General features: G+C 36.2%; 4 protein-coding genes across 8 annotated transcripts; 2 read left to right on the top strand and 2 right to left on the bottom strand.

The window, feature by feature from the left end:
• The first annotated feature begins 394 nt into the window (after positions 1–394).
• Positions 395–4399, top strand: angel. 4 transcript variants are annotated; one of them, XM_066299183.1, is made up of 9 exons: positions 395–543; positions 1576–1760; positions 1811–2050; positions 2105–2177; positions 2237–2499; positions 2608–2822; positions 3039–3308; positions 3473–3718; positions 3891–4399. In XM_066299183.1, exons 2-9 carry the CDS (start codon positions 1681–1683, stop codon positions 4097–4099), a joined length of 1596 nt encoding a protein of 531 aa, XP_066155280.1. In that variant the 5' UTR covers positions 395–543; positions 1576–1680; the 3' UTR covers positions 4100–4399. The 4 variants fall into 4 exon arrangements, with proteins under 4 accessions (XP_066155280.1, XP_066155279.1, XP_066155278.1 ...); XM_066299182.1 differs by having other exon boundaries at positions 402–687; XM_066299181.1 differs by having other exon boundaries at positions 402–671.
• Positions 4400–4722: 323 nt separating this feature from the next.
• On the top strand, positions 4723–10434 carry LOC136348395 (probable RNA helicase armi). The gene is made up of 12 exons (XM_066299180.1): positions 4723–5061; positions 5770–6125; positions 6176–6750; positions 6801–6966; positions 7070–7397; positions 7610–7973; positions 8111–8334; positions 8598–8762; positions 8814–9011; positions 9127–9368; positions 9477–9725; positions 9780–10434. Exons 1-12 carry the CDS (start codon positions 4731–4733, stop codon positions 10101–10103), a joined length of 3522 nt encoding a protein of 1173 aa, XP_066155277.1. The 5' UTR covers positions 4723–4730; the 3' UTR covers positions 10104–10434.
• AQP (aquaporin) lies at positions 10154–12399 on the bottom strand. 2 transcript variants are annotated; one of them, XM_066299188.1, is made up of 5 exons: positions 12024–12399; positions 11767–11960; positions 11279–11471; positions 10930–11150; positions 10154–10432 (listed from the first exon to the last, which is right to left on the bottom strand). In XM_066299188.1, the coding sequence occupies exons 1-5, from the start codon at positions 12095–12097 to the stop codon at positions 10227–10229; spliced, it is 888 nt and encodes a 295-aa protein (XP_066155285.1). In that variant the 5' UTR covers positions 12098–12399; the 3' UTR covers positions 10154–10226. The 2 variants fall into 2 exon arrangements, with proteins under 2 accessions (XP_066155285.1, XP_066155286.1); XM_066299189.1 differs by having other exon boundaries at positions 10155–10432; positions 12020–12385.
• A 621-nt stretch (positions 12400–13020) lies between these two features.
• Positions 13021–14340, bottom strand: LOC136348397 (EARP and GARP complex-interacting protein 1). The gene has a single exon (XM_066299187.1). It carries the CDS (start codon positions 14159–14161, stop codon positions 13070–13072), a length of 1092 nt encoding a protein of 363 aa, XP_066155284.1. The 5' UTR covers positions 14162–14340; the 3' UTR covers positions 13021–13069.
• Positions 14341–14584: the final 244 nt, after the last annotated feature.

Consider the following 14584-nt stretch of genomic DNA (forward strand, 5'->3'; position numbering starts at 1 on the left):
TAAACACCTTTTTTGTGATATAAGCGTTATCTCCAGGATTATTTTTGGATCAATGATATGAAATGGAGTTTTAAGTATAACAGATCAATTCAGGAAGTTTAAGACTTTCGGTAGCTCAGTTGCTTATGAGAGGACGATTCAATGCGTCCACTTATAGCTGATCCAATCTGCGCATTTCTTGTGCCGCATGAATTAGTTAACAAGTAAGTATACCCCTAAGCCTGGACATTTCCAAGATCCATTGCCGTCTTTAACTATAATTAAGCATAAAAAACCACTCGAAGTGAATAATTTATCGAATGCAGTGAGCTTAGACAGGAAGAATATTCGACATGATTGCGCTGTTGCCAGATTTACAAACGCGGCTTCCATGCAGCTGGTTGTGCGTAGGTATTAAATTTTAAAAAATCAAGAAAGAAATGGTGAGTTGTCAAAAATAGCAGAAAAGTAGCTCTAAAGTAGAAAAGGACCAAAGCCAAAACATTTGATTTTAAATGAAATCTGGATTTTTAAATTCAACGTGCCTCAGGACTGCATTTTCAGGTAGTACCGTTCTAATCACTCACAACAAATTTATTGTGTAATAATCTCTACATTTGCAAAGTAAATACCACTTTCCTACTCTGGAAATGGTATGGATTGTACCTCGGATCAGTCTCAGTCTATTCCTGGTAGGAAACAATGCTTGTGTGTTCAAATAGTTATTTGTTTTTTAAGCATAACACGCGGTTGTGGCCAGGTTTCCTGTATCAACTTCTGATCGTTTTAGTTTGCCTTTGTAGCAGTAGTAATTAGTTTGATTGCACTTTTATTTTTGTATATAATTCTTGCCTTCACCTAGCACAATGCGGGCAAATCATGTAATTTATATAGAGCATCCTGGTAACTTTTGAAAAGAGAGAAAAATGAAAACACAACTTTCAATGTCTCTTTTGGTGATGTGTCTAGTTGAGTGATCTGAAATTTTCATTCATCTTTGGTTTTCTGACCAGAAGCAAGAGTTTGAGTTTGGCTTCAAATAGATATTATGTTTGAACATGATGAAAAGTGAATGTACATGAACATGATTCCTACAGTATCATGACACATTTTGGAGTAAATTATAATGATATTCAGCAAATTTTTACAATTCAATCAGTTTTTCAGTTTTAACATAAAGTTTTATTTTGAAACATATAAGTTGCAGTCGGTTTACGCAGCATTGAAAAGAGGATTAATTTTCTTTAAAATGGACTAACACACATTGGGACTAGTATGGACCAAACATACTTTTTTCAAAAAATCCTGAAGATATTAACATGATAACTAAGTAATAAAAGTTTATAAAAAATGACCAAACGAAACTTCACTACTTGTTTCTGCAAAAAATCATCAAATTTTTTTTGTTGCCTATAGTTACCAAGATTTCCCATATAAACTTTCAAATGTGCTAATCCTATGCATTGTCCTATACACCTTTAATACAATTCATTAATGAGGAGCACATCACTGAGGTATTTTTGTGTACAACATTTAATAATCAGTCTACTCTTCCCTTATAATTTGCGATGAAATTAAACTTAATTAAAATTTTAGTCTAAAAAATCCCGTAAATACCTGTCAATATCCACATTGAATCCAGAAAAATCACTATCAAACCCAGACAATACTGTTATTATTTCGAATATAATTTGTAAGGAAATGGATGGTTCACATGACTATGCTCTTTTCAATAATTCGAACTTTCGCCGAGCGAGGAGTGAAGAAAATATCTATTTCAGGTAAGTTTCCCTTGTTTTAGATCTCCTTAGCTTAGAGTTCTCCACTTTAGTCCACCTCACAATTTTCGGTTTCCTTCTGGTTTTGTCTGTGAGGAACGATATTTCTCAAGTTTCACTGAGGCACATAGTCCGTTCCAAGAAACCCAGTTTGGAAGTTCATCAGTACAAAACGGCGATTATTATACGTACATACCACAGCAGTCGGTGCCTAGAAATTTTGAATTGGGCCGAAATAGCACGCCTCTCAATTTCCTAATGCCTAATCGCAACGTCCAAAACATCCAACAAAGGCGAGTAACTTAGATGTGTGACAACATTAATTTGAAACTGGTTCATAAATGCAGATATTTTGTTAAGAGAAGTGATAGTGCGGCAGCTGCATCAAACAGTCAAGGAGAAGTTACTGAGGTTTTAAAGGTTACTTACATGTCAATGCAAAATTATATTGTTATTATTTTCCACTTATACACTTAAAGGTCCTTTCCAAAAGATACTGGCAAGAGATAAATCAACAGAAAAAGAAGTCAGCTAAACACAGTTTTGAGTTCCTCTTAATGTCTTACAATGTTCTGGCCCAAGATCTATTAGATGAGCACCCATACTTGTACAGATTTCACAACCCTAAAGCTCTCAATTGGGAGCTTAGATGGAAGAATTTGTTTAATGAAATCAAAACCATGAGACCAGACGTTCTATGTCTACAAGAGGTTCAGCATTCCCATCTTAAAAGCTATTTTAGGTAAGCCCCTGTATGTGGTCGCACAGTCGTAGGAGCCGTTTTTTATGAGCTTATTTAGAAAACAGGTGCAGTATTTGTTGAGTTCATAATAAAATTTCCATTTCCCAGTAAGCTGGAAACGTTGGGATATGAAGGACTATACAAGAAACGTACGGGAATTCGCTGCGATGGTTGTGCCATTTATTACAAAACTGATAGACTGACTTTAGTTGAATATGAAACCGTCGAATTTTATCAGCCCAACGTTTCGGTATTGAATAGGGACAATATTGCCATTATTGCGAAGTTTTGTCCTCGGCGAAGTCCCAGCAAGCATTTTGTAGGTTAGCGAATTTGCAATATCTGTACAACAGGTCCAAAAAATATGTCATGACTATGTCAGAAATATAAACAGTAAAATTACTACAGTAGTGAGTACTAGATAGTTTGCCGATAACATAACGATCTCCTAATCAATATTTCCGACAAAGTTATGTTCCTAACAAACTTACCAAAAATTATTTGTACTTTCTAGAAATTTGGAAATAATATTATTTTAGTCGCAACCACTCATTTATTGTATAACCCACGAAGACAAGATGTTCGGTTAGCCCAAACACAACTGTTACTCACTGAAGTTGAACGTTTGAGTTTCCATTTTAATACAAAGGGTGTGCCCAAGTATTGGCCCATAATAATTACCGGGGATTTTAATTCGACCCCCGATTCTGTAGTATATGAGCTAATAACCAAAGGTTTTCTTAAATATGATCACTTAGCCAAGAATAAGATGCATCAGTCGGAATCGCCACAGCATGGAATTCTCTTGGGTAGGTTGAGTATTGGTTTATGAAAAATTACTATTAATAATTGAAGGAATGGGATACTATTGCTCTGCGCAGCAGGCGGACACTTTTTATGTGGGATTTGTTTCTCTATGCCTTTATTTATATAAATTCTTTGTGTTAAATGTACCTATTCGTATTGCTTCTAGTACCCAGCCGCTTGGAAATAACTGATTCGTGCCAGCATGCAAGTTTATTACAGCAAAGAGAAAAAAATGAAGACGTTTCTAGAAGCGAGGAATTGGCTCTTATTAGACTTCACCACAGTGATAAAAACGTAGTTAAAGTCAGTTCGAAAACTATTATAGACTTGGACTTATTTTCGTCTGGAACCTTAACTCATTCGTTTGCTTTAAAATCGGCTTATCAGCATGGATTACGAGAGGATCCAGAAGGTAAATAGTAATTGAAAACTCGCATAGTATGCATCAAATATGACAATATCGTCAACTTTTTTTACTGTACTATTGTGAAGGTGAAGTACCATATAAGAAGGATATAGATAGCTTCGGCCATAATGCCGCACTAGTGCGGGAGATTGTGCTAAATAACTAATAAATTTTCCAGGCACCACTTTTCATGACGAATGGATAACAGTGGATTATATCTTCTACAGTGGTAAGAAACGGGGCGATAAAGTGGATGACCACAAGTTGAACTTGTTGTCAACTTATCGACTGCCGCTAAGGAGCGAATTGGGGTCTATGAATACCCCGAATAGCCTAATGGGGTCTGATCATTTAAGCTTGGTAGCCAAGTTTGACTTGAATGTATAATTAATGCAGTTTTCGACGCAGTTCAACAATGCCCCGTTCGAAAGAGTCGACATTGTGATATCTGCTAAACAACATGCAATTCATCAAATATACTTCAATGGGAGCCGACCGCATATTTGATCCTCTTTTGTAACAGTTATAGAATTGTTACTTTTGTTGACCGGGGCCAATAATGGTGGTTTTGGAATATTTTTTGTGACCCTTGAATTGCGTTTCATTACCGATTTCTGTGATATGTAAATATGATCCCGCTAAGAAGTTATAAGACGAATACGTGTGTAATACATCTAAATACGAAAAGTTCTATTTTAATATGTTCATTTTCCCGCCTGTAGTGAAATCAAAATTTTCGAAATGTCAAAGTTATTACACTTCTCGTGGTTGTTATGTTTCTCTCTTCAGTGTGACGACAACGGGTCAACCATATACTAAAAGGAGAAATCAACAATGGTGCGTTTATCTCTTTTACTCTACAGAGTAAAGAGGAACCCCCAATCATGTCGAATGTCAACTGAAATTTTTCTAACCTCATAATTTTCATATTTATGTTTTGAAATTTGTTTAAGTTTGATTTGCTAAGTAAAGAAAAATGTGGAAGAAGGAACTGATTTTAAGTTAAAATAATAAAATTATGTTTAGCTACATATTATCATTTTTTCGTAATCCTCATCCCGAACTAAGTTATGAAGAAGCCTCAGCCATTCTAGCACAAAATGAGGAGTTAACAGTGATAGAAAGCCAGTTGGAAGCTTCCGACTGTGGTGATTCTGTAGAGACCATACAAAAATTTCATGAGGTCTCTTCTAGAAAAGATAATAACTTTTTCACGAAGGTAGGGTCTATCACAGGTACCAAGGATGAAAAGTTTATCATTGATACTTGTTATGAGTTCTCAAATGAAGACTCAAAGCAGCATTTTCAAGTTGGAGATCGTGTCTCTTATCAGATGCTCGTTTCTGAAGGTATATGTGCCCATAGTTAGACGTTGTTTCTAATGCAGGTAAGGTTTTGGCATTTAGGACAGAGATTGATTAATTATCTGATTAAAGACATGCTTGGTAAATAACAAAACTCTAAATCACTGCCAGCAATTAAGTCCAAGACTACTAGTATTCCTTTCCATGGTTGCAAAATTTCCCTAATTTGGTACCTATGTAATTCATGACTGCTATGTAGTGGCAACTTATTTACACCAAAGTCTGAAAATTTCATTGCCGCTTTGTGGTATACTGTACAAATCTCACAATTTCGAAAAAAGCGAATGAAACGAACCTACTAGCATTGCCATTTTCTAACAATTAAAATTAAAAAAAAAATTATATTTAAGGGTTTTGGAACATTTTTCAGTATTTTAAGATTACGACATTCGCCATTATGTCGTGATAATTGTTGAGACTATGAAAATTTAATATGAAGTACCATTAAGCCAGTATTAAATGCAGAGATGACAAAAATGAAACTTACTTAACTCTCCTTCGTCAAAATCTCTAAGAAAAATAAATATTAAATATTCAGTTTTGTCATATAGATTCGGAAAAATACGACATTTTTGTACATGTATCTCACATGAAAATAAATTTTAATTGGCCAAAATGTCCAAACCTTGCAATAAAACACTATCAATAAAGTTTTCGACTAATAATAAATGTTATTTTCCACTTATACTAAAGGTAAAATTGATATTTACAACGTAACCTTCATCAACACTTGGGACTCAGTAGTACCTCGGGAGAATATCGCAGCCATCCGCGTGATGGTTTGCAAAGTCGAAAAACGTGAGAAAAGAATCGTTTTCCTCACTCCCGGCGATATTAAAGTGAATTTAGACCATACCCATGTTGAATTTATCCCACACGTTGGAGACTGGGTGGAAGTTGAAGTTAAATATGAGGTGAATGAGCATGCTCTTGATCTCAGTGGTGAGATCATTGAAGTCAATAAACTATGGCCAATGAGGCCCCACATTGAGGCTGGAAAAGTAACTTTATGGGATCCCCAGAAGAATTGTGGGATCATTAACAGAAAGGTGATGGTAATAATATCTTTTAAATCCAAATTTTTAGAATCATCTTTTAGATATTTATCGACAGAGATTCTTTGAGTTGTGGATATATTCCGGTGATAGGAGACGAGGTAGTAGCAGAAATAATAGAATCAGAGCAGAACGGTTGCAGTTGGCGGGCTTTGAAAGTGTTGCCTGAGTTCATTAGTAACAGGTTTAAAAATGTTAAAAGTGATGATAACAGGAAGTTTGAGTTGACTCATCCAGCGTTAGAGATTTCGAATTGTTTTCTTAATTTTGACAAATTGGGCCAAAGTCGGATTTTTAACATAAACTTAGAAAACAAGTCTAAAGAAATTTTTAAGTTACTTAGCCTGAAAGTATCTGAAAACTCCCAAATTGCTCTTACCGACCAATTGCAGAAACCTAAGGAAATATTACCCAACTCAAAGTTTAACTTAGAGCTGAGTTGTACTCCCAAAACAATAGGGATCAGTAACGAGTTTATCGAATTCACTTTTGAATCTTTTACACTTGGAAAATACGTTAATATTAGCGTAAATTTAGGTATTAATGGCAGGTACTATCAGAAAAGTAAACACGTGCCCAATTACAATAACATTTATTCAAGTTCCAAGCAATTGATTAGGTAAGAGCTGATTTCATATTTTTGTTGAAAGTGAAGCAAGTTAGTTTTAGAGGTCAGAAACAGGGGTTTGTACGATTTCAAGCTTTCAAATTTCCCAATTATGATATACCAAAGAAGATGTTGGATTTAGTGATTCAGCATGGGGGCGCAAAAAACTATAATGTGGACCTTATTGAGAAGCTTAAAGTAGTTCAGAGGAGCCTGTTTTCAAATCTCGTGAGTTGTATTAAAAGCAGTTTTGCCTTTTTTGTATTAGGATAAAAAAAAACAAACTGTTTAAGAAGGTGGTTTCTTTTATTAATTAAAATTTTTTAATTAGGATCCTATCAACTACGAGGAAAAATTCCACGCCCTTCTCCACATGGACGAAATAGCAAACTTAATACACATACGACAATACGACCAGGAGCGGGCTTGTTTCATTCCAAATAAAGACTTTCTAATGCTCGAAATCGAAAATTTAGCGGAGAAGAGACCAAGCATAATTTTGGGTGACCGGATAATTGCCAGTAATCCTTTTGGAAATTCCAATGAAGAATTTGAAGGCAACGTATTTAAAGTCGGCGCTAAACACATTTACCTCAAGTTTTCTCCCATGTTTCATGACATGTACCGAGGAGAAGATTACTCTGTTAGAATAATTCCAGGTAGGTTCATTTTGGGAGTATTTCAAACTAGAAAAATCGACGTTTTAGATCGCTTATAACTAAGATGAATAACAATTTTTTATTATCTAGAAGTCAGGGGTGAACCAATCTTAATTTAAAGAATATGAAATTTAAAAAAATATAATTTTATTTTTATGTAAAGAAATGTTCGAATGTTTTTAACACTTTTTGACACTCTGTATATGTCTCAGGTCGAACGTCGTATCGACGGCTACATTACGCTATACATTTAGTGGTTAAACACTTAGGAAGAGATTGGCTGTTTCCTACTAAAGTGATAGAAAAAAATGCTCAAGTGGAATTTGTCTATGAGCCCCACAATAAGCCGAATAGAGCTGGTCTAGAGCAAATCACAAGTCCTAAGTCGAGAAAGTTGCTTACAGCTCCTGAGCTCCTTCGCAAAGCTCGGGAAGCTAGAATAAAGGCCGAGAAGGAAAAATATGGCAGCAACGCTTCACTTTCATCTAATGGAAGTTTGAGTGATTCTTTGATTGATCAAGATGGAAATAGACATTTAGATATTGGGAATAAAAAAAACGTTTTGAAGCTCGAATGGTAAGTTTTGCAGCATCTTCGACTTGTTACCGATTACAATTAAGACATACGTTATTATTTCTTTAATATTTTATTAATTTCATCTTTGTACATTTGGTTTTAACTTTTCTGTATCCTCAACCCAACCCATGCTTTAGGTTCAATAAAACGCTTAACTGTGTACAGAAAGACACAGTAATAAACATTTTAAAGGGAGTTTCCCGTCCACTTCCCTATATAATCTTTGGACCTCCTGGGACGGGAAAAACTGTGACAGTCACCGAGAGTGTTTTACAGGTGATGAGATTGGTGCCAAAGAGCCGGATTTTAGTAGCTACACCATCGAATAGCGCAGCTGATTTGATTGCTTTGAGACTTATTGGTAAACTCATGTTAAAATAAAGTTTAAACTCTATCCATAACGGCAAAGGTCTCAACTGAACGGTTACAAACATTATTTAAACAGAGGTTCTCAGTGAAATCCATCATGACCGGTCCTTACCTCCTAGACTATAGATGATTTTTGAGATATCATCGTTAATATCTTAAACTCGTCAAAATATGAAAGCTTATATTTAGATTGAGTTTAAACTTTAATTTAATGTTCTAAGAAGTTTTAGCAATTTGCAAATTGAATTCATTTAGATTCGGGAGTCGTAAGGCCAGGAAATTTGGTACGCTTGGTCTCAGTAAATTATGCGATGAGCGATAACATCCCTCTCAAATTGACCCCCTATTGTGCCACTGGAAGTGTCGCCATAGAAGGCTGCTCGGACGAGAATATTTTAATTCAGAATGGAATGACTTTCGGTAGGATTTAGTGACGGGGAACTCTGAAAAACTGAAAATTATTATTCTCAGACTGCAGCAGATCCGTATTGGGTAGGCACAAAATTACCGTCACCACGTGTTCTGCAGCTGGGATTTTACATACCATGGCTTTTCCCAGAGGGCATTTCTCACACATTTTCGTGGACGAGGCGGGGCAGGCGTCGGAACCGGAAGTCATGATTCCTGTTTCTTTTTTGGACAAATATTCCGGGCAAATTATTTTAGCTGGTGTGTTTTGGATGTCTTTTTTATGATGTTCTAAGATTTTACAGTTCTTCTTTTTTTGCTAAAAATAAAATTAGGAATCTTTCAACGGAATCCTTTCTCACTATTCATCTCTTAGGCGATCCCATGCAGCTTGGGCCTGTGATTCTTTGCTGTATAGCTAAACAGTGCGGTCTGGATGAATCCTATTTGGAGCGCCTCACAAACCGATTTCCTTATGTCAGGGATTTGCAGGGATTCGCAGAGAGCGGCGGCTACGATCCGCGATTTATCACTAGACTTCTTTATAATTATCGAAGTTTGGAAACCATTTTGAATCTCTTCAGTTCATTGTTTTACCACGGAGATCTTATCCCTACGGTGAGTAAATATAGTATAATGCGCCATAATCTGCATAAGTTACTTAGTCCTTCTCATAATCACTATGACAATCGTGTGGGTTTAACACAAATAAACATTTCAATATAGATTTCCTCGACTGAAAGCAAGCAGGCCCACTTGCTCAACTCACTGAAACCAATTTTACCTAAAACAGTTAATGGAGAAGTACCTGCAATCGTTTTTCATGGAGTAGAAGGCGAAAACTATCAAACCGCAGACTCCCCATCCTGGTACAATCCCCACGAAGCAGCCCAAGTTTTCTATTACATGAACGAGTTTCTTAGGCTGGGAGTGCAGGCTTCTGCTATAGGAATTATTACCCCGTATGCTAAACAGGTTCGTTGTGAAATTTAAGTACTTCAAATGAGGCTACATGTGAGGTTTGATTAGGTGCGCGAAATCCGTACTATTCTCCGAGAAGCTGAATTTCCAGTGCCCAAAGTGGGGACTGTTGACGATTTCCAAGGGCAAGAGTTTGATATTATCGTGCTGTCTACGGTGAGGTCCTCAAGTGACCTATTGCCCTGCGATCTGCAACACAGTCTGGGCTTCGTGTCCAGTCCCAGGCGCCTTAACGTTGCCATATCTCGATCGAAGGCTTTGTTAATCATCATCGGCAATCCCCGATTGTTAGCTAAAGACATTTATTGGAGGACTGTAATTCAGGACTGCGTGACTAATGGGGCGTACACTGGGTGTTCTTTTAGTACCTAATGGTAAGTCTGAAAATTGACTATGTGTAATTATAAAACACGTATTTTTTAATAAAATCTTCCTTTATTTGGGACAAACAAAACAACAAAGTAAGACTTGAACAAAATTAAAAATAAAAAAAAATCATTCGTCCTTTCGTTCTTCGACACTCTCCCCTTTGAGGAATCTTTGCACTGCGTTCGATTCGAATATGATGCAGGATAAAAGAGCGCCTGTGCAGGATCCTACCCAGTAGGTGAACAGGTGTTCGACAATAGTGTTACCTGCGCATCCGAACTTCAGAGAGGTGGCCAAAGCTGGGTTGAAGTAGCCACCGGATAGGTTAAACGCTGTAAAGTCGAAAAATGGTTGTTAAATTTGGTTTTATCTCATTAAAACCAAAATTTGAATGAAAATTAGTACACTAGTGATACTCATTTCTTGTAAATATTAATGTCGGCCAGAACATTATCCAACTTAATAAAGTTGGGTGTATTAAGTACTTGAAGTTGGCTGAGTTGAAAAGACTATTTTTCAAATAACATCATAAAAAATCAAGGAGAGACAAATCTGGAAATTGCGAATTCCATTCAATTCCTTTCCTTCTTCGAATCCGTTGTCCTCAAAATCTTGAAATACAGTTTTACCATACTACAACTGCATAACGTGGAGGTGCAGTATTTCTACATAAGACTGAAATCAATTCGGCCTTTCACGACTTATCGAGCGTACACACGAGCGTAAAAAAGAGATGGGCATAATGCATTATTATTATTTTTTATTATATTATTGATTATAATAATCAATGATAAAATCTTGTGTTCAAAACACTTCATTGAATACTCACCTAAAACAACCATCGTTGTGGCAAAGAACGCATCGACAACCGCGCAAAACTTGAAAGATTTCACAGCCAAAATTTTTGACACCACCCTGCAGGAACAAGTAAGGGCGCACTCAACTATAGACCCCAAAACCATGTCGACTTGCAAATCTGCTGTACATTCTTCATAGGCTTTGTCTTTATGGGTCTCTGCCAGTTCCATGGCCCAAAGTAGCTGCACGTATCTAAACATGAATATCACTTTATTCAATGTCATTGGTTAGATTATGATACCGTCCTTTTTCTGCACCTATTACTAACTAATTAACATCATAGTCCCTAATGAATTCATTTTGCTATGTTAAGCTCTCACCTAAATGTAAACACAGCTGCGACTAGCTGGACCCCAATAATTTTGAGTGCAGATTGCCAGGTTCTTCCACCTGTGAAAGCCTCCTCCATAGGACAATAGGGGCAAGCGGTGGCGTCGCCCCACTTTGTGGACCACCACAGAGTTAATAGCCATAACAGTAAAGCGTATGTCCCCACTCCGAAGTTTTCTGCAACTGTTTAAGCAGTAGAGCCTGTTCTACATGTTATTCCAACTTATAAAACGTCTCGCTTTGCCATCGAATGAAGATAAATTTCCTAATATGAATAATGGACAATGAATGTGGCCCAAAAACATCTACTTACCACAGGACCAAACGAGATTTTTTACATATTGGAATAACACATATGGCCTTAATAGTGAACCTAATCAATGTGAGCAAATAATATTTGCAGGTACCATTATACATTTTATAATATATAATCATAATGCTATATATTTTCGTCAGTTAGGTTTAATCGGTTTCCTACCTATAAGTAGCTCAAAACAAGCTGCACAAAGCTCTAGAGTAGCTATGAACTCTAAGAGCAATTGCCTCACTAAAGTTTCATTTTTCGTGAAGTGATTGACTAATTTCCTAAGTTGCTCAGCCAAGTATAGGGTGAGAAGGATGTAAATAATCGACAAAGCCAAGGGATGTAACCCAAAAGCGTTACTTTTCTTACTAAAATTAACCAAGAGTTATGGAGAACACTGCAGTAGTAATACCAAAGATCCACTTACGTACTTGTGGCCTGTAATGCCTGCATTTTTCAAGGCTCGCGCCAAGATCTTCGGGAAACCTGCAGCGTTCGGTCTCATGGTTTCACTTTCCACAGGGCAAAAATGCTTTCTTTACAGTTGCATATAGAAATAATGTAATCCCACTGGTTTTTAGTGGGATATCTACAAATTACTTAACCGAGGACATTGTGGAGATGGTTTATTAATAGACGCATTTATACTCTGGATTCTATTTTTACTTAAGAGAGAGAGGTTGTTTTTCAGTAGTAGAGTACAGTTTCCAAATAAAATGATTCAAATTTGATTTTTGAAATACAGAAAATAGCCGACAGTTTACTCACGAGGGATTCATCAAATTCGAAAATGATGTACTCATAATATATCGCGGTAATTCTGATGCAGGATAGAAAATGGTTAAATTGTGTAGCGGCGTTCAATTCCTTTCTCAAAAATAATGACCATTATTTTAATTGAAACAAAAAATCTGATAAATCTCGGAATAATGAATTTTTGTATTTCTTGGTCCTATATAAAGGGATTCAAATATTTTAAATAAATAGCATCCACTACACATATTTCTGTAATCGTGCCAAATATATATACTACTGGTATACAAGTGATCAAACCGAGACTTTTCGTAATTTCACACAACTCTTAAATGTTTTTGAGCAACAATCATTGACAGAAAATCTTATTTTTGCATAGTTAACAATTTTTGAAGATTAAAATGTTCCTTTCAATTTGAAAATTATTGGTTTGTAGTAGTTGTTATTTTACTAGGTACCTCTGCATTTATTTTTTATGCAATCAGTTTGTCAATTTTCTCCATTAATCCCAATTTAAAAGGTAATATTGTAAAAATCCTACATAGCTCTAATATTTAGGCACAACACATTTTGAGATTTAACACACTTTTTCATTACATTCTGTTATTTAACTGGGAATAGGTGTAGGATTCTAGGACACATATTTGGCTTTAGCAGCCCCCTCAGACAAATAAATTACAATAATATATCTTTTAATAAATATCACAAAACTCTTAAAACTAATTCAAAGCATAATCTGATACTTCAAAGACTTATTCACCCGTGATATCAACAATCTTCCATCATAGCTCAAAGAAGCAAACACCCAGGGATCTGCTGGAGACCACTCGGCACAATAAACACTGTCCTCATGCTCACACCATTGCAAAGGCCCATCACTCAAGATTTTCTTCTCATCTTCAGTAGCATTTACATCACTATTCTCAGAACTAACACTAGCAGCACTGGAAACCAACACTCGAGCATCAGAGCTTGCAGTAAGGATAAGTTGGTCATGGAAGTAATTGAATTTGACACTCCACACCCAATGGGAATGTTCATTTCTTGAATATACTGGGGTTAAAGGTTGGCGAAAGTCCCAGATTTTGACAAAACTATCATCCCCACATGTGGCAACATGATATTGTTTGTTCATATTAAAATCTAGGTCTCGGACTAGCTGATGATGAGCTCCATCTATTTGCCAGGCCAAATCTCCAGATCGCATGTCATAAGTTTTTAAATGAGTTTCTGTGGCAGCTGTGAACTGATTACAACCTTGATGAGGGTTCCACTTGCCTGTGGTAAACTTGGGATTATGTTTACCATTCAAATGGAACCTTTTAATGGTAGATGCAGTTGAGTCTGAGATATCCCATAAAATTATATTGCTGTCAATCACTGAAGCAGCCTTGTTGGCTTCAGTTGGATGGAACTCTGTTGTTTTGATCTCCCCTCCATAGTCTGCAGTGTCAAACTTTGTAAGGACTTTTAGAGGATCTATAGAATCAGGATTTTCTGTTTCTGGAAGTTTCAGAATTGCAGTTTTGAAGTTGCAGCTGCTTTCAGTTTGTACGACATTATAGCAGGTGGCTAGTTTTGATACTTCCAAGGGACTTGTGGTGATTTTCCAGATTTCACCTTCACAGTGATGGAAAACAGTGGTTTTTACAGAGGACGTTTCCTCATTGAAGTCTATTAAATGAATTTGATTGTTCGCTTGTTTGAGAGACTGAGTGCCGATGAGGAACCGTACTTTTTCAGACTCGGCAAGCTGAGGAGCCAATGCTCTGGCTTGGAATTCGAGGCCATAGATTACAGTATTTTTGTTGTTCATGTTATGGAGAATTGGAGAGTTCAGGTACTCTTGGATTTTATTGTAGCTTAAGTCGTAATTCAATAATCGGCAGGTTTTAATTAGGATTTACTTAATTCCTTGCATTTTAAACCAACTTTTAAAGTAAATAAACAATGATTTGAGGTTAGGTTAGGTGTCAGTGTTACTGCCATTTTTTAAAACTTCACGCATAAACAGTCACGAAGCTAACTGTATCGATAAAATTATTATTTTTGTTATTTTTCATCGATTCTTTTCCAATTTAAGTGAATACAATATAAGTTACAATGGGAGGTTCCGTATTTTGAAGGTTTTAGAAACGGATAGACGGCTTGGTTCTTCGCAAATTACACAGAAATTACTTAAAAATTTTTAAATAAAACTAAAACTCCGCGGAGTTTTTCTCAGTATTAGTATTTAAAG

This window comes from Euwallacea fornicatus, chromosome 32, assembly GCF_040115645.1.
Source record: "Euwallacea fornicatus isolate EFF26 chromosome 32, ASM4011564v1, whole genome shotgun sequence".
NCBI lineage: Eukaryota > Metazoa > Arthropoda > Insecta > Coleoptera > Curculionidae > Euwallacea > Euwallacea fornicatus.